This window comes from Abrus precatorius, unplaced genomic scaffold, assembly GCF_003935025.1.
Source record: "Abrus precatorius isolate BTA unplaced genomic scaffold, Abrus_2018 Scaffold9, whole genome shotgun sequence".
Lineage (NCBI taxonomy): Eukaryota > Viridiplantae > Streptophyta > Magnoliopsida > Fabales > Fabaceae > Abrus > Abrus precatorius.
The window spans coordinates 21,780,562-21,803,371 of NW_020874439.1; the positions used below are offsets into that span (position 1 = coordinate 21,780,562).

Here is a 22,810-nt window from a genome sequence, read left to right on the forward strand (position 1 = left end):
TTTGGTAATCTATTATTTTTCGCTAATAATGTATTCTTGAATGCACTTTCTCGAAGGTACTTTTTATTCTTAACAAAAATTTAGTAAAACAAAATTTAACGATCTCATTCATATTTTTATAATTTTCACCAAATTTCAATTGATATGATGTTAATGAATGTGGTGGCGCAATTCACATCCTGTAAGACTCGTGTCAGGGTGATCTTAAATTGTTACAAGGGACGAGTCGCAAAATCTAGAACAAAACGACAGCGTTTGAAGCCGGCATGAAGACGCATTTGGCTTGACATCGATGGAGATTTGAGAGCACAAAGCGTAACCGAAACTTGAGTTCCAAATCACACGTCCTACGTTCCCCCACACATATAACGAACTTTCTCACAGGCTCATTCTTCCCTTCCCAACGACTTTCTCTCTCTTTCCCTCTCTCTCTCTCCCTCTCTCTCTCTCTCTCTCTCCACCATTCTCGATTTTCAAATCTGCGTTTAGAACTCCAATCACGACCAGTTGCTGCAAGCAACAATGTCGTTATCGGATTCTGAAACATCCCATGGCGGTTCGTCCGAGTACAAGCCCTTCCGCCAAATCAGTCGTGATCGTGAGATCTATTTCCTTCACCTTCGCATTTCTCTTTTCCCTCCTTTTCCGTTTGTTTCTCGAGAAATTTTGGTTCAGAACCCTGCCTTTGAAACTTAATTTTCTCTCTGTTAAATAGAGCTCAATGCCAAAACATCCGTTCCAAGTTCTACATCTGCATTTTCATTTGGTTTAGAAATTTTTAAGCTAAACAAATATGTCATGTTTGTGATTTTTTTTAAAACTTTGGTGCGTCCAATCTACTAGAAAATGAATGAATTTATGGGTTTCTCTGATGGAATTGTGTGAAAAGAAATATGAATTTTCATAACTTATTTTTTTAGTAAAACAAATTTTAATTAAGCACTGCACATGTATTGGCTCCACTCGTGACTTGTTTCGTAATCATTTTAATGGTTGGATGCTGACAGGCTTATTATATGAAATGCTTAAATCGGCAAGGTCACCTGATTCGAAAGCATGGAAGGTGTGTCTATAGATTTTGATATGAAGATTTTATACTTCTACGTGTTTATATCTTCGCATGTCATCTTTTGTTAATTAAAGTTGACAGTTGATGTTGGTCATTTTTTTGTTACTCTAATAGGTACTCATAATGGATAAAGTCACTGTGAAAGTTATGTCACATTCGTGCAAAATGGCAGATATTACAGACCAAGAAGTTTCCTGTAAGAACCCTACAAAAGGATATGGCTTTCCGGAGTTTATCGCTTATTCTGCATTTCTTATTCAAGAACCCATTTATAGCATATTTAGAATCGTGTTTGAACATACTTAAAATCACGTTAACACAAGTTCCTGCTATGATAGAAGGAACACTTCTCGTTATCATAAAATGGTCAAATACTCACGAAGTGATTATTGATGCCAATGACACTCTCTGCTTCCAAGAATTTTGAGAAATCAAACGATAAGATTTGGAGTGCTTCTCAGTATGCATGCTATTTTAAATGACTGGAGAAAAATAAAGATAGAACTTTGCAAATTCCTTATATTCTTAGTATTAAGTTCTCTAATTAAATTATGACACATTAACACATTTAATAGTTTATTAGTACCAAAGCCCACATGTAACTTATCGTTAAATGATAGGAGAACTTGATGATAAGGAATTTTATCTAAATTTTGTCTGAAAAATAAAATCATTTGCAACAATGTCTCATTCATTAAGCCATATTATCATGTCCCAAATGAGTATTTGTCAAGCTCATTTTGAGCTGAATATTGTGCTTTAAATTAGACGTTTTCTGTTCAGTGTCGCATGTTCTCTCCTTGTATTATTCAACTAACTTTACTGCAACATCTGTTATGTGGTTGCCCTGTTGAAACATTGATATAACATGTTGATTTCTCATTACAGTGGTGGAAGACCTTTTCCGGAGAAGGCAACCATTACCATCTATGGATGTTGTTTATTACATCCAGCCTTCTAAAGAGAAGTAACTTTGTTTCTTAATTAGAAATTTCCATTTTGTTTGCCAATAGATAAAAAAAATTATGTAAAAACTAAATAATCGTTTTCTTATTCAAGGAAAAGTCTCCTATTATAACACAACATTTACTGGGATTTCCATAAGTTATGGCACCATTTTTTAACTTCCTTAGTGTTATTTAAAACACAGACTAAAATTTTGCTAATATTTGCTTCACAGCAGCCACACGAGTATGTATAGATATTCTATTTGTTTGCTTCTTTCTTATCGCCAATTTCAATCACAATATATCAGATGTATATGCTTTTTCGATACAACATGTTTAATTATCATGGAAGAAAATGCTTCAAGCTGTATCGTGATGGAAAATTCTCAGGATTTACTTTCGATTATTTGTTATCAGGAAATTATTTTGTATGAATTGTGTTTGGATGCTGCATGATATTATTGATTGAGGGTACGCTATAGGTATTTCTTAATTCAATGATAGATATCTGTAATGGGTGGGCCGGGAAAGAATAAAAGAGAGAGCAATTAAAGAAAATTCAAAAGAAATAACTAGGTAACCTAATAGCTGATTCTTCTTAGTAGGAGCCTTAACCTAAGTTTAGTGAACCATTGACACAGAAAGATTTTCTGGTTGCAAATTACTCAAAATTTTCTTGTGTATCTACACAAGTCATAGAAAATTTCCTGAAGTTCTAATGCTGGCTCTAAAATGATTTATGAATTAGTAAATTATCATGTGCACACACGTACAAAGATTTGGGGTGTACAATGTATTTGCAGAGACTCAAAAAAGTAATTCTATTGAAGGACAACCATTACCATGAGTACCGAAACTTGTATAATGCAAGATGTCAACTAAGAGACCCAAAAAAATCCAGTAAATAGCATGCTTCTCCGTGTTTCCTGCCTTAAATTATACAGTTATCCCTTTATGTATAAGTGCATTATATTATCCAATATTGAACTGCTCCCTATCATTCAATTAGCAATGGAAGTGTTTTTCTCTACACTACGGTAAAAGTGAGGATAGTATACCAGAGTTGAGACTTAAATTTAAAGTAATTATGATGTCTACTCCAAACAAAAAAAAAATCTAGATTTCTATTCTTTCCTATCTATTGGCAGTACAAGTCCACAATTTTGTGTGTTTTGTTTATCTCAAATTCTATTTCAGGGTTAATTATTTCTCTAAACCTTTTTCCAATCCCATTTTTACTCATTCAACTGTCTTCTCTTCCATGCATTATTTTGAACTGTCTTTTCTGCTATGTTATTTATTTTGTTTTCACTTGCATATTTTATCCATATTAAGCATATCTTTTGCTAGCATGCAGTGTGGTCATGTTCCTCTCTGATATGTCTGGAAGGGAGCCTCTTTACAGGAAGTATGTGAAGAATTCTGGTTTTTCCCAAATTTTAATGTCGTTTCATCTTTTATAAGCTTAATCCAAGACAAAACTGATTGTCTCTTCTTCTTTTTTTCCCTTTTTCTATTGGGGGCGGGGCTGTGTATCCTTTGTTCCTATACAATGTTTCAGAGCCTATGTATTTTTCAGTTCACCGATCCCAAAGGAACTTGTAAACCACATCAAGAGTGACACTAGTGTCTTACCTCGTATAGGTGCATTGAGAGAGGTCAGGATGTTGTTGTCCATTCTTATCTAGTATTTATCAGCAAGTAGTCATCATCAAACTGTTTTGGACTGAAACTAGGGCTGGTTCTATTTTGTAGATGAATTTGGAATACTTTCCAATAGATGGTCAGGTATGCAATGATGTAAACTATTTCAAGTTGAAAGTGTATGTCAATGTGTTTCACCCACACACAATATTGTTGAACTATTTGCCTTATTGATTAATAGTTTAGTCAATTAACCGACCTAAACTGCTATACACGATCTTGGCGTATCATAAATCCTTATATAAATGTTCACTGTACTGTCTAAGGTGTAAAAATAAGTTATCCAATAAATTTACTGATTTATATGAGGAAGTCCTGTTAACATGGTTTTATCATATGATCCCAAGGTTTTATTTCTTTTTAGCTTGCGACGGCTGAATTTAGCAATGATCTTATGGAACTTGGGATTGTAATGAATTCAAAGTCGTGATTTACATGACATGCGCAATGTATAAATACTGGGAACAACTTAATAAAAATCACCTTGACCTTTTCAAGTGTCCAACATTATTTTATTTAATTTTAAGCGAAGAATCACCTTGACCTATTTACAAAATGTTCTGAATGAGGGAGAAATTGATTTTTCTTTTTTATTGAGATCTATATAATGCAGGCGTTTACCACTGATCAAGAAACAGCAATGGGAGAACTTTATGGAAATGTTGAGAATACTCGCAGATTTAATACCTGCTTGAATACCATGGCAATTCGAATAGCTACAGTTTTTGCTTCAATGAAGGTATTACTTTCAAACCTCACATTTTATATTGTAATTAACCTAGATCAAAGTTTTAACGGACTACTTCTGTCACTCACTGTAATGAGAGACAATAAGATGGTTATAGGTACTTATTGTTTAAGTCGTGACTTTTCTTCTTCTTTTAAGCATGTTATAGTTGATCAAGACGTATGAACATTGTGTCAATCTCTACTGAATGTTTTTCAAAATCTACTTATACAAGCTATACTTGACTCTCCTATAATCCCCTTTCTTCTCTATTGTAGCTAATATCTTAAATTTTTTATCTTCACTAAGTCTGAGACAAATCTGGTAAATCAAATGGTTATCATCCCGTTTACTATTATGTTCTTTTCTATATTGTGCCAAACATGAAATATAACTTTTTTTTTGTCCCGTTCTGTCATCTACCAATCGCTACATTAGTGTCTAATACTGCAAATTGATATATTTACAGAAATTATTATATAATTCTTATTTCATTAGTTTTATTTAATGCATAAATTATTGTGAAAAAAATTAGCTGTGATCACAATTTTTTATTCATTTATGAAGGAATAAGTCGACTATTCGGTGTAGTTCATACAGATGATTTTTTGTGTATATGAGATGAGTAAGATAGTTGAAATATATTAGTTAGAATAGTTAAAAATGATAGTTGAACAAGTTTTAGTAAGATATTCAAGATATGGAGAATTGATAATTTGCTTACTTCTTCTTGGTCTTTACGATGTGATAGCATGCCTATTTATGGGCATCATCTACCATTGTATTTGGGTGTTTAAATATTTTAATATTGACAATATTCTAGAACTCTCTCTAGAATTATCTTGAAACTAGAATATAGAAATGATTTTTTATAGATTATTCCTAATAATTTTCTAGACTATTCTAGAAATTTATATTATTTTCTAGTACTCCTCCTTGATGCAAATTTTTGTAACTCCAAGTATCGTGCGTAACTATTCAAATTTTGGTCTTGGTAATGTTTTAGTAAAAATGTTTACAGCTTGATCTTCAGTTCTGCATTACTCAAACTTGATTTCTTTAGTTCCTTCTGCTTCCCTGATGATGATTGCTATGTGTTTTGTTCTGCTATGATGCACGGGATATTTTGTCATTACTATAGTTGATTTGTTGTCGCAGTAGATTGTAGTAGGCTTGTTTTGTTTTTCTCCTGTTTCTTCAAGTATTCTTCGTAACCATATTGCTTGACTTGTAGTCTCAACAGTTGTCACATATTTTGCTTCTATTGTTAATTGTGCAACTATTGCTTGCTTCTTCAAAATCCACGAGATTGTTCTTGATCCTAGTGAAAAGGCATAATCAGACGTGCTCTTCATGTCGTTGATCGATCTTGCCCAATCACTGTTGGTGTAGCCAAGTAATTTTGAAGTTGCTCATAGTTTGGTACCATATACCATACTCCTTTGTGCCTTGTAGATATCTTAAGATTTTTTTTGCTATTCCAAAATGAATTTGGCTTGGACTTTGCATGAATCTTGAAAAAAGACTTACATATACATTATGTTTGGTCATGTGGCTATGAGATATAGTAATAAGCTTCCAATTAAACTTCTATAACATGATGCATTAGCTTTTGGTGCTCCATTTTTCTTCTATTTTCTCATTTGTCACTAGTGAAGTGCCAATAGTCTTACAACTATTTAAATTTCTTGAGTAGCGCAACAACATATTTCTTTTGTGAAATAAATATTCTTTTTTTTTAGCTTTACCTCTATTCTAAGGAAGTAGTTCACCAAGTCAAGGTTGGTCATTTCAAAGGTCTTTATCATATCTTCTTTGAACTTAGCTATCATCTCCACATTATTCCCTATGCAGATAAGATCATCTACATATAAGGAGACTATGAGTATGTCATAATGACCTTGAAATTTGGTGTATAAAGTTGGCTCACTTCTGCTTCTTCTAAATCCTTGATCCATAAAGTATCGATTGATTTTGCTGTTCCATGCTCGTGGAGCTTGTTTCAATCCATATAGGGGCTTTTTAAGCCTTAGTACTTTGCCATCATTACCTTTGTTGATAAAACCTTGTGGTTGCTCCACATAAATCTCTTTTTGAGGAATGTCATTGAGAAAGATAGATTTTACATTGAGTTGATAAATGTTTCATCCTTTTTGTGTAACAAGAGCAATTAGAGTTCTTATAGTATCCAGACGAGCAACTGGAGCAAATGTCTCATTGTAATCAACTCCAAGTTGTTGTGAGTATCCTTTAGCTACTAGCTTTGCCTTGTACTTATGTATTGTGCCATCAAGATAAACACATTTTACCCCCAATGATATCTTTATCTGCAGGGCAAGCTACTAGCTCTCATGTGTTATTTTTCTCAATACCTTTGTCTCTTCTTCTATTGCCTTGACCCATATTTCTTGTTTTGATATTGCTTCAAAGCTTTCAGATTCAATTATGACCAAGCTACAAGTTTTGTATATATCCACCAAAGATCTAACCCGTTTTGGAGTAGACTCTAGTGAGGAATTTTGTTGTTGTGGGGTTGTAAAACTCTTACCTGAGACTTCTTAAATTTCTGGAGGTTGCTGCGTTGATATGTAAACATTTTTCTTAACCTTTTCATCTTTCTAATTCCAAGTAGCAATTTCATCAACTTCAACATCTCAACTAATAGTGAGCTTTTTGGTTTGCAAGTTATAGACTCGATATCCTTTAGATTGTGTGTCATACCCCAAGAAAATAAATCGTACAGTTTTATCTTATAATTTATATCTCTTCTCTTTTGGAATGTGTATATAGTAAATCGATCCAAAAACCCTTCGGTGTTTTGCTGATGGCTTTTGCCCGCTCCATGCTTCAATTGGAGTTTTATCTTGGACAGCTTTAGTTGGGCATCTATTAAGTATATAGACAGCAGTATAAATTGCTTCAGCCCAAAAAGTATTTGGTAATTCTTTCTCCTTCAACATTGATCTAGCCATCTCCATTACTATGCAGTTTTTTCTTTCAGTTAGTCCATTTTGTTGTGGAGTATATGGGATGATAAGTTGTCGCTAAATGACTTCATTCTCATAGAATTTACAAACTCATGAGAGGTATACTTTTTGGCATGATCACTTCTTAATATTTTTATCTATTTATCACTTTACTTTTTGACAAGGGCCTTAAACTTCATGAATATTTCAAAGACTTCTAATTTTGTTTTGATGAAGTAGACCTAATTCATTCTAGAAGAATAATCAATGAAAAGGATAAAATACTTGTTATTATTAAGTGACGGTGTCCGCATTGATTCACAAATATCTGTATGAACAAACTCCAATAAGTCTTTTGCTCTCCAAGCTTTCCCAGTAGAGAAAAATAGTCAATATTGCTTGCGAAGGAGACATCCTTCACAAGCTTCATTATTTTCTTCAAGACATGGGAGATCCTTCATCATATTTTTTTGATATAACAGTTATAAGGCATAAGTATAGAAGTGACCAAATCTTCGATGTCAAAGTCGTGAAGTATCAACTTTTGTTTTCATGGCATGAAGTATCAACTTTTGTTTTCATGGCAATCTTCTTATTAAAAGCTTATTGAAAAACTTTTGTTCCTTTTCTTCATTTTTACTTGACCAATCTCTTGCTTTTTATTGTCATATATCTTACATGTGTCCCCTTTGAAGTGAAGAGAATAACCTTTCTCCATCATTTGACCAACACTCAAGAGATTTTCCTTGAGGTTGGGAACTAGCAAGACATTAATAATAAGTTTCGTACATTTCTTTGTCTCCACCATAACAGTGCCTTTGCCTTTTGACTCAGTGATAGTACCGTTTCTCATTCGAACTTTCACTTTAATGGATTCATCGATATTCTTGAATATGTTTATATCTTTGGCCATGTGATTGCTACAACTACTATCTAAGTACCAATTTTTGCTCGTTTTAGTGCTGGAAACTTAGGTAGCATAGAAAAGATATGGTTCTCGATCATACTCTTTAACAAAATTTGCTTGATACTTTTGTTATGATAATATTTTTTCACATGTCCAAATTTCTTGCAATGTTGATATTGTGGTTTTTCAATATACCAACATTCTTCTTGAGCATAATTTGTCCTCTTACAAATGCTGCATGGAAGATATTTATCTTAATTGTTTATAGAGAAATTTCTAGAATTTTTTTTGTTTCTAAAAGTTTCTTCATTATTCTTTCTTCCTTCATTCCCTTTATTCTAAGACCATAATTTGAGCTTTGATTGAAAGGCATTTTCAATTGAGCTCTCATCATGCCTTTTCAACCTTTGCTCATAAGCTTTAAGGGACCCTACCAACTCTGTCACTCATAGAATAGATAGATCCTTTGTTTGTTCAATAGTGGTCAAAATTGGATCATATTTACGGAAAACTATGATTAATTTTTTAACAACTTTTTTGTCAAGAATATTTTTCCGTAAACTCTCATTTGATTAACTATTTCTTTTATTTTGGAATAGTAATCCTTTACGATCTCAGACTCTTTCATTTTTAGTCATTCAAACTCTCACTATAAAGTTTGAAATTTTACAATGCGTACATTTTTGCTTCCTTCAAACTCCTCCTGTAACATACTACATGCTTCTTTGTCTGTTGTAGCACCCATTATTCTTGGAAAAATTGCATCAGTCACAGCTTGTTGTAGATTAAACAAGGCCTTCAAATCCTTTTATTTTTTTTCCTTCAATTCTTTTCTTTGAGCTACAGTAAGGAATGATATGTTTGTTGGAGTAATGAATTCTTCTTCCACAACATGCCACAAATCTTAGAAGGTAAAATATGTCTTCATTTTTGTGTTCTAAAAATCATAATTTTCACCATTAAAAATGGTGACACAAATCATAGTTGAGTAGTGTTAGCCATGAGTTGAAAAAATTTTGGAAGTCGTTTATTTTAATTTTAGAATAGTAAGGTAATAGAATGTAGCTTTAATGCCACTGACGATTTTTTGTGTAGGTAAGAAGAGTAAAATAGTTAAAATATATTAGTTAGAATAGTTAAAAATGATAGGTAAAGAAGCTTGAGTAAGACACTCAAGAGATAGAGAATTGATAGTTTATCTACTTCTTGATTTTTACAATGAGATAGCATGCTTATTTATAGGCATCTTCTACCATTGTATTCGAGTGGTTAAATATTTTAATATTGACAATATTCTAAAACTCTCTCTAAAATTATCTTAAAATTATAATATAGAAATAATTTTTTCTAAATTGTTTCTAATAATTTTCTAGACTATTTTAAAAATTTGTATCATTTTGTAATACATAAAGTACGAATTTATAATATTTGACATCTTCTGAATGAGTATATCAATATGTTTCTATATTATTAGGAGTTACCGTATGTATGGTATCGTGCTGCAAAAGGAAGTGATGAGTCTACTCCAACAGCAACTCGTGAACTAGTTCCTACCAAGCTTGCTTGTGCTGTTTGGGACATGGTATCAAAATATAAATCTACTATTCCCAGTTTTCCACAAAATGAAACTTGTGACCTGCTCATTGTCGATAGGTCCATTGATCAGGTTAAAAATATATCTCTTCACTATGAATCTTTCCTTTTATATCTCACCTTTTGATAACTGTTTTGAATCAATCTCAGATTGCTCCTGTCATTCATGAATGGACCTATGATGCTATGTGCCATGATTTGTTGAATATGGATGGAAATAAATATACGCAAGAGGTATGATTTCTTGATAATCAAGCCTCCCCTTCATCTTGTATGCAATTTTTAGCATTTTGTTGTTTCTGATTAGAAATCATTTCAGGTTCCCAGCAAAACCGGGGGTCAACCTGAGACAAAAGAGGTCATTCTAGAAGAGAATGATTCAGTCTGGCTTGAACTTCGCCATGCACATATAGCAGATGTACGTCTCATTCCCTCTCTAATCAGTTCAAATTTCATATATTTAAAATGAAACCTCAATGCTCTTCTTACTAAAACACCAGGCTAGTGAAAGACTGCATGAAAAGTTTACCAATTTCGTATCAAAGAACAAAGCAGCACAAATTCAACAAAGTGGAAGGTTCGCATTGGCACCTTTCTCCTTACTTTATGAAAAATAGTCGTCATTACATGAAACAGTTTTTTTAATACACGCGTTAATATGCCTCATTAGATGCTTTAAATTCCATAAAGAGTGAGTATAACATTTTTTATGAATTTTAAATAATAAATATTTTTATTTTTAATAAAAAAATCTATTTTTAACTTCTTAGAGCTATTGATGAAAATAGACTATGGTAAGATTTGCATAAATAGATCTAACTTATTTTATAATTTTAAAGCATAAGCATCTATTATGTGTCATACTTTTTATTAAGATTGGTCTGCCTTTTTTAAAAGTATATTTTAGCTTATTAGACTTTTTAATAACATTGAGATATTTAATAAGTTATTAAACTATCTAAATAAGTATATCTTTATAAAAGGCATAGGACTTATATTTAAATAAGTTATAAAAAAAAATAGTTCAACATCTTAAATATGTGTAATAAAATTATATATTCTTATTTATCACTTTTAAACTACATATTTGATTTAAATAAGTAAATCACTACACATACAATTAATACAATAAAATGAACATCAATCTATAAATTCTAAGTAAATCTAGTAACGTAAAGTTTCACACTTTAAATCAAACTACTACAACTAAATAAGTTTTAGACTAAAAATTAGCAAATGCAACAAATAAAAATATAAAATATACAAACTTGACATATTTAATTAATTATTTAATATATTATTATAAATTTTTTAATTTTAAATAAGTTAGTCTATTTAATCAATTAAGTCTTTTAAAAAGCTTGCATTAAGCTAGTTACTGAAATAGGTCAAGTTAAATAAACTTCAAAAAAGTTATATCATAAATCTCTATGAACAATTTGACTTATTTCCATCCTTACATACAGCTCTTTGATACACAATGGAAAACTATATATTGATGAAATACTTCCTCATTAGGTCTTATCTGTTATTAAATTATCATGATTCATTTTGAAAATATAATATGATTAGACAACCTCTCTTCCGGGGAAATAATTATTTTTCTTTTACAAAAGTTCTCTTATAATTTTTTTACTATATTTGTTTAAATTTGAACACAAAACAAGCTACTTCAAATAACTCATGAAACATTTAACTGAAAGAAAAGAAAGGAAGATGAGAGATTTTAATGTATAAGAGAGAAAAGTTCCTAATTTAATTACGTCGAAAAGAATGGAAGGGGATTAGAGGTACCGAAGGGGTTCTCCTTGTTTGCTTTTTAAGGAAAAGAGAGGGAAAATATAACTAATATATTATTATACTCATACATGTTAATGGAAGGAATGTGACATAAAAAAAAATCTCATAATAAAGGGTGCGTTTGGATAGGTGATTAAGCAGTTATTTAATAATTTTTTGAAATAATAATGTATTATATAAATTTAATTATAAAAAAAATTATTAAAATAAGTTAAAAAATTAAAACATCTCTCCATTCTCATCGAACCAAATTTTATTCCTTAAACCTTATAGTTTTAAGTAAAAGATTTGATTGTTATGATTATATAATAATAAGAAAATAAAATATCCTAAATCCGGAATATGCTGTTATTTTTTATATATTTTTTTTGGTCCAAGCTGTTTAATGAAAGTATAAATGTCCTGTTATTAATATAGGTAAATGTGAATGTCGCAAAAAAGTTCCTGAGATTGATACTTCAACGTATAAGTCAACAATACAAGGTTAGAATTGCGTTAGATAATGGGTCCAAATGTCAGCAATTAGGTAGAACAGAATAAGTGGAGAATTGTATCTATAGTTTTTTAACTAGAATAGTTTGCGGTGTATATAAAGAATAGGAGGAAAAAAATAATAGAAGTTAGGTTTTAGACTTGGAAGAGCGATTCGGGGAGAGCACTAAGTCTCTCGATATACTTGAAAATTAGAGAGAGAACTTCATTGTAGCATCCTTGACCTTGATTCTGTATTGCGCTGTGGTAGTTTTTGCATTAAAAACTATCATTTCGTCGTTTTTAGCCCAGTTATATCGGTTGGTATTAAAGCTCCAACCTTGAGCCTGATAATTCCATCATTTTGATTGAGAGAAGGCTTATTGGTGGTTGATTAATGTTGAGCATAATTTTGATCCTTGCGAAGGCTTTAAGTTGGCTAACGCTGTTAGCAGCCAAGAAGATGCCAGAACTAGGGGCATTTTTTAAGTAACGAAGAACACAAAACGTTGCTTGATAATGAGCAAATGTCGGGTGTGAAACAAACTGACTGAAATGTTGAACCACATATGTGATGTCTGGACGAGTAGCAGTGAGATAGATGAGGTGACTTATTAAACGTTTATAAGCAGATGGATCCGTGAGGGGTGTACCAAAAGAAACATGGAGACACATGCAATAATCCATTGGAGTGAAAGTAGGGTGAGAAGCAAGCATGTCAAGAGCATACTTACATTGGTATAAATGAATACCTGATGCATTATGAGCAACTTCGAGCCCATGGAAAAACTTCAAGTCACCAAGATCCTTGATCTTAAAAATTTGATCAAGAAGCAAAGTGATATGAGTAATTTTATCAATATTATTACCAACGAGAATAATTTCATCGACGTAAACAAGAAGGGTCGTGACTGTGGTTGTCAAGAACTTGAGAAAGAGAGAGTGATCAGAAGAAGACTGCTTATATCCATGAGATAATAAAAAAGAGAAAAGTCAAGCATACCATTAACGATTGGCTTGTTTGAGATCGTAGATGGAATGTTGTAAATGACTCACCTATCCTGGCTTGGGAGTAGTCAATCCTGCAAGAAGTTGCATGTGAAGAACTTCATGAATATCACCATGTAGGAAAGCATTGTTCATGTCAAGTTGTTTGAGGTGCCAATTATGAATGGCAGCAAGGGCAAGAAGAAGACAAACAGTGGTGAGTTTGGCCACAGGAAAAAATGTGTCAAGGAAATCAAGGCCCTCCATTTGAGTGTAACCCTTGGCAACAAGGCAAGCTTTGTAACGCTTAATGATACCATATGGATTATGTTTGACCTTGTAGATCCAACGACACCCAATTGCAGTTTTGTGAGGATGAAGATCAAGTGAGAGACCAAGTATTGTTTGGTTTAAGTGCAGTGATCTCGTCATGCATGGCTTTAAGTCAACAATCAATCTTAAAAGCCTTAGCATATGACTTAGGTTCAGAGGTAGACGAAATAGACATAATATATTTGTGAAAAGATGGAGAAAGATGTTTATAAGAAAGAAAATGTTCAAGAGAATAACAAATACCTTTGGAGGAAGTGGTGCCAGTTAATGTACTGTGAAAATCCATGAGATAGGTTGGAAGTTGACGAAAATGGATTGACTGACAAAGAGGAGGGGCAGTAGGAGCAAGTGTAGGGGCAAGGTGGAGAGAGAGATGATTATCAGAAAAAGAAGACTCCGTGGGCACTGTAATATAAGGAGAGGTGGAGTTGTCTAAAATGCAATCAATTGTAAAAGATGTAGGAATGGGTAATGAAGAATTTGAAGAAGACGGAGGGCATTGGTCATGAAAGTAAGAAAAATGATCTTTGTAAAATAGGATATTACGAGAAACTTCAAGAGTCCGAAAATGCATGTTATAGCCTAGATACCCTTTTGTGTGTGGTTTGAAACCAAGAAAAATAGAAGGATGAGCATGAGGGTCTAAATTTTTGCAATGAGCAGTTAAATGTGAAGATTAGAAATATCACATGGGTGGTTATACAATTTTTCAAAAGGAGAAATATTATGCAAAAACAGAGTAAGAATGCAGTTTATGATATATGCAACATGTAAAAAAGAGCAAAACACCAAAAATTTGGGGGTAAGTTAGACTGAAAAAGTAACATGTGAGTAACATTCAAAAGGTGCTGGTGTTTGCATTCAACAATACAGTTTCATTAAGGAGTTTGAATGCAAATAGTTTGATGTATGATGCCTTTGGACAAAAAATATTGATCTATGAAAAATTTAGTACCATTATCAATGTGAATGATCTTAACATGTTTATAAATCTGATTCTCTATTTGAGTAATGAAATTGATTATGTGAGTATGAATTTCAGCTTATGAAAGCATGAGAAAAATTCAAGTGAAACGCGTGTGATCATCCACAATAGTTAAGAAATATTTGTGTCCATGGATAGAAGTTTTCGAACATAGTCCCCAGATGTCCATATGTAATAGTTCAAAAGGTTGGGATGCATAAGAATGACTTAAAGTAAAATGAAGTTTTCTTTGTTTAGCATGATGACATGTGTTACAAGCAAACGTCTTATCATTGAACAAATAAGGATAATATTGTTTCATGGACTGCATACGTTCATGAGAAATGTGACTCATATGAAAGTGCCACAAATCAATAGGTAGCTTATTACATTGACAATGAACAATACTAGAATGCACGGAATGTGAAACAATAGGATTGAGACCAAGTTGATAAAGACCACCATTTGCATCAACTATACCAATCTTCTGCCTGTTGTTCATGTCCTGTATGATGCATGAATGAGGAGAAAAAATCAGTTCACATTTGAAGGAAGAAACTAATTTAGAAATAGAAATAAGGTTGAAGGTAAAACTAGGAATGTAAAGCACATCAACCAAATAAAAGGACTTAGTGAATTTGACCACTCCAGAATGGGTAGCCATAACATGTTGACTAGTGGGCATTTTAACTACAATGGGAATCAATAGTTATGTATGATGAAAAATTTGTTAACGAAGAAGATACATGATCAATAGCTCCAGAATCTAAGATCCATATAGCCATAAGCGGTGTAATAGCAGAACAAGCAATAGACTAGCATGAATCTAAAGTAGAAGACAAAATTGAACCAATTTGATTGACATGGGACGTGTTCAATGTTGAAGTTCCACTATTTGGTTGTTGTATTAAAGCTAGCAGGACTTGAAACTGCTGAGGAGAGAAGCAAAGATCTTGGTACTCATGAACCTGTTGTTGATCATTTTTAGTGACTCTGCTATCACCAGTCATAGTATTGTTCACAATTGCATTCTTAGTGGTGTGAAACTTGTGTCCCAACAGAAAACCGTGTTTGCGATAACAAACATCTATTGTGTGCCCATTTTTCCTACAATGAACGCATATTTTCCCACTGCAATTGAACACTCCTTTATTCTTAGCATCATTATTTGAAGGAAACCAATGTTTGCAATAATAAACACTTTCATTGTGACCAGCACATCAACAATAAGTGCATGTAGACAAAGAACTAGTTGTGTTAATGATGATTTTGTTTGAAATTGTTTCCAAAAAGCTGACATTCTTCTTGTGCTGCATATGAAAAAATCTTAGAAAGTGAGTCAAAGGATCCATGAGTAAAACATGAGAACAAACATTGCTATATTGATCATTTAATCCACGCAAGAATTGCATCGTTCGATCCTCCAATTTGCGTTGAGCAATAAAAGAAAGAACACTACATGAACATTTTGTAGTGCAAGTACAAGTTGGATCGGGCCTGAAATTTTCTTGCTCATCCCAAACAAAACATAGTTTAGTAAAAAGAATCAGTCACATAGGGATCACCTTGTTTCATCGAGGAAGTTTCAAATTGTAAATCTGATATGCAGAGGAGATCTCCTTGTGAGTAACGTGATTTCAAATCCTTCCATATGCCATCGCCTTTTTCCATCCAAAGGATACTGTGACGAATTGAGAGAGAAACTGAATGAACAAGTCATGAAACTACCATATTGTTGCAGTGACGCCATGCAGTGTAAGTCAAATCAGACTTTGACGGCTGTAGTGCACTTCCATCCACAAATTCAACTTTGTTCTTAGCACTAAGAGCAGTTAACATCGATCAACTCTATGAATGATAGGTAGTTGAATCTAGCAATGGCGATAAGGGGCGGTTGCAAGACTTTCAATCGGATAAAGATAGAGATAACTATGAACCCTAGGTGTGTGTTCCGATTGTTCACTCATAATGACAAAAATACAGAAAAGAAAAACAAAGAATGATGAGTATGCAACAGAGCTCTTCATTTGAAGAGCTCATACCATAACAAAGTGTGCAATTCCATAAGGAGCAACGTAAAATAGAGAAGGAACTCAATGTGTATGAATGATCAACAATGGCTTTCTTATCTTATTATTGAAGGGTACAATGGTATATATACAAGATGATGTAAAAAAAATTAATAGAAATCAGTTATAGGAAGATTAACTAATAACTAACCAAAAAAACTAACTGTAGTTAAGAAGACAAGGGGAAAAGTCTCCTCATGAGAAGTAAAATGGTGGGCAGAGAGACGGATGGATGAAGCGGAAGCGAAAGCCAAAGAAGGATTGGGTTTGACACAAGGACCAACCCATATCAACTGAATCACCTAACTCTCTACTCTTAACTCTTTTATGGACGAGGATGGGTCATCAGTTGTGACTAAGATCAGGATCTCAGCTAGATCAATTGAGATTCTATCACTAGACCTAAAAAGCTTGCAGATTTACCTTAGTTACTAGCCCATGACGAAGGAAAAGAAATGTTAATAAAAGAACAACCCTTCCTCAATATTTTAAAAATATATATGTATAATATTTTTTATAAAAGTTATAAATTTATAATTTATTCATATTCAATATAATATGTATATCGAATTTTATTTTTTTTACCTCTTAATTATTTTCTAGATATGTCCTATCGAAGTTACAAACAGTAATGGGAGAGAAATGATAAAAAAAACTCAAAAGTTTGAATTGCCTGTAGCTGCATGCGTGTTGAGTGGAAATGTTCAAATCAAGGCAACTTGATATGGGAGAGAAAAGGCCAAGAAAGGGATAGAATTAACATGGCTGCTAGAACAATTAAGCAAGCTATAATTTGTAATACCTTTAAGACGATTAATAAATCAAAAGTAAAATATTTTTACTAAAAATTATGTTAATAGTTATCAGAAACCAAGAGAGAAGGCACATTAATAACATCTTTTAATACAAACTTTCTACCTTTAATTTATTAATCAGCACCTTTAAGGTATTAATTGGTTAACATTTGCCGAAAATTAATGGGATCAGGCAAATGTTTTAGTGCCATGAAGTTATAACCTATAAATTTGATTCTATGCAGAGATGGTAGTGAAATATCTACACGAGATTTGCAAAAAATGGTTCAAGCTTTGCCCCAATACACTGAGCAAGTCGAAAAGATTTCACTCCATGTAGAGGTGATTTAATCCTACTTTTATTGTTTTTATTACTGTTTCTAGTTGTATAGGAATAGTACGTTGCAACTTAATAATAATGGCAATGGAATGTAAGGGGACACAAGCAACATATTTTTAAACTCATGTTGATAAGGATCACAGCAAACAGAGTGTTATTTATGCTAACCGTTCTGCTTGATTCAAAGCAGATAGCTGGAAAGATCAACAAAATTATAAGAGAAACAGATCTTCGAGAGCTTGGACAGTTGGAACAAGATCTTGTTTTCGGGGATGCCGGAGCCAAGGAAGTTATTAACTTTTTAAGAACAAAACAGGTTTTGTACTGACATGTATCTGAAAGGTCAATATCATTTGCTTTTCAATACAAAATGCACACTTCATTAATTTTTGAGCCCATGCAGAGTACGACTCCTGAATATAAGTTGCGTTTGTTGATGATTTATGCCTCTGTCTATCCTGAAAAGTTTGAGGGTGATAAAGCTTCAAAGCTAATGCAGGTAATTACTAACTCCTGCACCTATGAATGTAATCTGCAAATATGCCTAGTATTCCTGCATTTTGTAACGCCAAAATTTGTAAAACAAGATATTCAATACTCTGATCAATTTATATTTTTTAAAGAAGGTTAGGGTAAATTGACTGAATCCAACTTGTGTGACTACCTAACTCTGACTGAAACCTGGATAAGGTGTCCAAGACAGAGCACGAAAAAGGCTCCTTATTACATTCAATATATTTGATTTCTGAGATCCAATCTAATTTTACAAGAAACTCAGCATCTATCAACTAATGCAATATTAAACTTTACAACTCTAGAAAAAATAATTTACCACTAGCAAGCATTATAGAATTGTGAAGTAGAAATGTGATCTTTTTAAGCTCAGCCTAAGCAGAGTCGTTACAAATATGGTTTTGTTTATCTAATCAGTTGGCAAAACTATCACCTGATGACATGAAGGTTATCAGTAATATGCAACTACTAGCAGGATCTTCAAACAAGAAGGCATCATCTACTGGTGGTGGTTTCTCGCTCAAATTCAATAACCAAAAGGTAAACATATGAGTTCATTTCACTCTTATAGAAATCAAAAGAAGAAATATGTTAAGTACGAATTTTATATTTATAAAAAGCAACTGAAATAAATATATTTGAATTGTGGATTCCTTTTCTAGGATTTTAGATATTTTAGGTTGAGGGTGATATTCATCTTGCATGCCCTTGTGTGATAACTTCTCTTTCACACCAATTTATCTGTAAAAAGGTTGTTTTCCTTGCATAGACAAAGCAAGCAGCACGCAAAGATCGTGCCGAAGAGGAAGAAACATGGCAATTATTTCGATTTTATCCCATGATAGAGGTATGATTAAATATCACACATGCTCACTTCACCAAATTTATTGCATACAAAATCCAACCCTTTTACAACCTAATTCCTTCCTTTGTATGTCTTTTTTATGTGGGGATATATTGATCTGACTACTCATTTAATTTATTATCAAAGAAAAAAGTAAAAGATGCACAAGAAGATTGATCTGCCTAATTTCCGGGTTTAGTGAAACAAGTCTGCTCCTAGTACTTTACATATTTATTAGTTATGATTAGATTTCACAAGTTACATATGAAAAACAATTTTCTCTCTACCTTAATATCATCAAATGTCATAGTTTAATTATTTTGTGCTGAGAACATTACATTTTATGCATTGAAAATGCTAGTTTCCCGCTATATTGTTCTTTCCAGTCATATGGTGGCACGTACCCATTAATATAATATAGATGGAGACATATGAAAATATGACTCGAAAATAGGATTTATAAAATAAGTTTAATGAATTAATGTTATCATTGTTTGAAGTGATATTGATTGGATAAGTTATATTCTTCTGATTTTTATTGCTAAAGAATGAAGATGAATTCTAAATTTAGCTGCTGGTAAGTGGAAGTTTTGTAGACTTAGAGGGTTAACATGTGTCTAATAAAGTACGTTGTACATTCATTTCTCTAAGACTTTGTTTGAAGTTTGGCAAGGGAAGGGAGGCAAGGAGGAGGGTGAGTTAATACAAAATCCTCCAAATTGGATAAACTTAAAAAACATAAGAATAAAAGGATTTTGGAAGGTTTACAAACTTTACCCCTCTCAGCTAAAATTTCCTAAACAAGGATAATCATTACATAAACCTTCCCCTTCACTTCCTTGTCTCCAAAAAACTAACTTCGGAACAAAGCCTAAGTTAAATCACATCGGGTGCCAACTGAAAGGTTGTAATCTAACCCACACTAGAAGAAATTTACTGCAGCCCTTCTCTTCTCCTTCAACCAACGTAAAATATGTTAAGTAATGCTTGCCTGATGACAAGGGTCGAGGGCAATTTCCTTCATGAAAGTTCTACACATGGCATATTTTCATGTGTGAGAAAGAATCTGAATAAAACTTTCCAAGTATATTACATAAGAAATCTTTTGTTTGCTTAAACACAAATATTCTTCGTTTCAGTATTGTATATGATCAAATGCAAATTATAGATGGAATTGCACTTGTCAGGAGCTCATTGAAAATCTTAGTAAGGGTGAATTGTCAAAGAATGAATATTCGTGTAAAAATGAACCAAGTCCTACTGCCAAAGGGGGCTCTGTTAGAAACAGCCAAAACACCCAGACAGCTCCCACTACTGCTCCTCATTCAATGAGATCTAGACGCACAGCAAACTGGGGACGGTCTCGTGCTTCAGATGATGGATATTCAAGGTGACATGAACTAAAACCTCAACCAAAATTTGTTTCTTTACCAAAAATATACGTGTTTGGTTTAGCTTATTTTGAATAAAAATATATCTGCCACCTTCCTGAGTGAGCTTTTGAAAAATAAGAGATTATTTCTCAAAATTTAAGTGACTCCGAACATGCTAGAATTGTGATTTAAAATGCAAAGTTTCAATTCATCCCTGAATTTATAACTTCTCCCACTTTCAATAGTGACTCCACGTTGAAGAACATGAGTACTGATTTCAAGAAGATGGGACGGCGAATCTTTGTGTTTATCATTGGAGGGGCTACTCGATCTGAGGTAGAGTATGATCAAAAACTTCTGTAACTGAATCTGGGTATATTGCAATTGTAATCTCGACTTATACTATTATTTGGTTATTTCAGCTGCGAGTTTGTCACAAATTGACAACAAAATTAAAGAGGGAAGTAATCCTAGGTACTACTTCCATGGATGATCCTCCACAATATCTTACGGTAATTAGTCCTTGTTATTCATTTTTGCAAATTTTCACACAATGAGTAGTACAGGGCCCTCATCATGCAGATTTTTATTTAATCAACGTCCTGATTGTATTTGTAGATCATCATATAGGTGCTTTATGATGTTTAAGGTTTCTTTTATGAGTTCAATCCATCTTTAATGATTCCAGTTTTTATTGCCAGGATACTTTTCTGGTCCAACTAAGTGTTTGCTTGTGTGACACTTTAAAACTGAGTTACCAAGAATTGAATTTTATTTTTTCTCTGAGAAAATTAACTTCCCAACATGATTTTTTACCTTGGTAAATGTGTAAACTCCTTTGACACAGCTACACAGACCGAGCCTAACATGATTGAGTACCTTCATTTGAAATGTTATGGTGATTCCATAGTTAAATGATATACTATCACGTCCTTGACTATGGCTTCTTTCCCATTTCAATTGGGACTGTATTTTAATCTTTGGGTTTTTTCTTTCTTCTGAAAACTAAAAATCATGTTAATTAATCACAAGGAGCTATGTAGAACATTTTCAATGCAAGAATAAGATAAAGTTAAATATAGATGGAAATATCGAGGACGAAAATTAAAACAGATTTATTCAGAGACATTTCCATCAAAATATATATTTGAAAAAATATTATAACAATAAGCATAGCTTGCTACTACATCAGGTGGATCACTTGCATAGCTTTTGTAGCACATAGAATTCAACTTTATACCCAGAAAATAGCATTCGAAGAATCAATAATCAGATGCTTGGTCACGAAGTAGAATATAGTTGGATGTCTATTTGCATTCCATGAGAGAAAAATATTACATAAAGAGTAATGTTATATCCTCTTTCTATGTATTTCGAATAATCGTCCAAAGGCTTTATCGAGTAAGTATCAGATGAAAATACGAATGCAATTAATTACTTAAAAACATAAAATGCATTCAATTCTTCATTCATTTAACAAGTAGAAGGATCTATAGGAGGATGTAAACTAATAGTAGTAAGATTTTATTAAAATAAAAATATTTATTGCACTGTTATACCTTTAATGCAATGAATGTATTTTTTTCTCAATAAAAACGTACCACTTTTAGATGCTCTCTTAGAGTTATAGTTAACAAAACTTATAAAATTATTCCCGTATAAATCATGATAGGCATATATATAGGGATTGGAAAGAAGAGTATGATCAAAGTAGTTGCTGATATTTATTTAGTTTCTCTTTTTGGTTAATTTTAATTTCCCTCGTGTGGTGAATGTGCAGAAATTGAAGTTATTGTGCGACAGTAATGTTGCACTGGATGGACTCGGGATATAAACTGTTCTAAAAGACTACTAATTATAATTACCAGCAGGTTGGCTATCCCTTTTGTATCAATTACTCGTCCATTATTGGTTAGACATTAGAAAGTTTATGCCCCTTGACAAGGGATGATCACTAGCCACGCCCTCCCCCGCCCTCAATTTTGTTTTATACAAAGTTTCTCAGGTCTGTTCGTAGTAAACACCACACCATGCTCTCATATATGAAGGGCATTTGTTCTAAGCTATTAAATTATATGTATTTCCGACGTCGACTTCCGGCAAAGGGATGCCTACATAAAGTATATAATTTTTTTTACATTTTCCATTTTTATATTCTCCTTTTTTTAATGTTGAGTATATGTTGATAAATATACATCAACAAAAAAATAAAGTTTATGGTTGAACTTCAGTTTATGGTCAAATTATAATTTAATTGGCATGTGTTGAGTTTCCGGACCAAATTATTATATTACTGAGTTAGCACCTACGTAGTCTCAGAATGTTATTGTTTATCCTTTAAAAGAATTTTGCTTTTGGTTTGACAAACTGTCATTTTCTTGTCGTCTCTCACAGCACTGTAGGCTCAGA

The 22,810-nt window shown here is 32.7% G+C and overlaps 1 protein-coding gene across 1 annotated transcript; it reads left to right on the forward strand.

Moving 5' to 3' along the window:
* Positions 1 to 522: 522 nt before the first annotated feature.
* LOC113850313 (protein transport Sec1a-like) lies at positions 523 to 22,235 on the forward strand. The gene is made up of 21 exons (XM_027480801.1): positions 523 to 598; positions 1,008 to 1,063; positions 1,184 to 1,265; positions 1,958 to 2,036; positions 3,374 to 3,424; positions 3,578 to 3,674; positions 3,772 to 3,804; positions 4,334 to 4,459; positions 9,795 to 9,986; positions 10,064 to 10,147; positions 10,233 to 10,331; positions 10,414 to 10,490; positions 17,577 to 17,673; positions 17,862 to 17,987; positions 18,075 to 18,170; positions 18,602 to 18,724; positions 18,954 to 19,031; positions 20,216 to 20,418; positions 20,647 to 20,737; positions 20,824 to 20,913; positions 22,182 to 22,235. Exons 1-21 carry the CDS (start codon positions 523 to 525, stop codon positions 22,233 to 22,235), a joined length of 2,010 nt encoding a protein of 669 aa, XP_027336602.1.
* Positions 22,236 to 22,810: the final 575 nt, after the last annotated feature.

What these genes read in the sequence shown, in the direction of transcription:
- LOC113850313 (XM_027480801.1), top strand. Translation starts at nt 523, where the DNA reads ATGTCGTTATCGGATTCTGAAACATCCCATGGCGGTTCGTCCGAGTAC. An exon ending in ACTTTTTAAGAACAAAACAG is followed by an intron (nt 17,988 to 18,074) that starts GTTTTGTACTGA and finishes GAGCCCATGCAG; the next exon opens with AGTACGACTCCTGAATATAA. An exon ending in GAGGGGCTACTCGATCTGAG is followed by an intron (nt 20,738 to 20,823) that starts GTAGAGTATGAT and finishes TGGTTATTTCAG; the next exon opens with CTGCGAGTTTGTCACAAATT.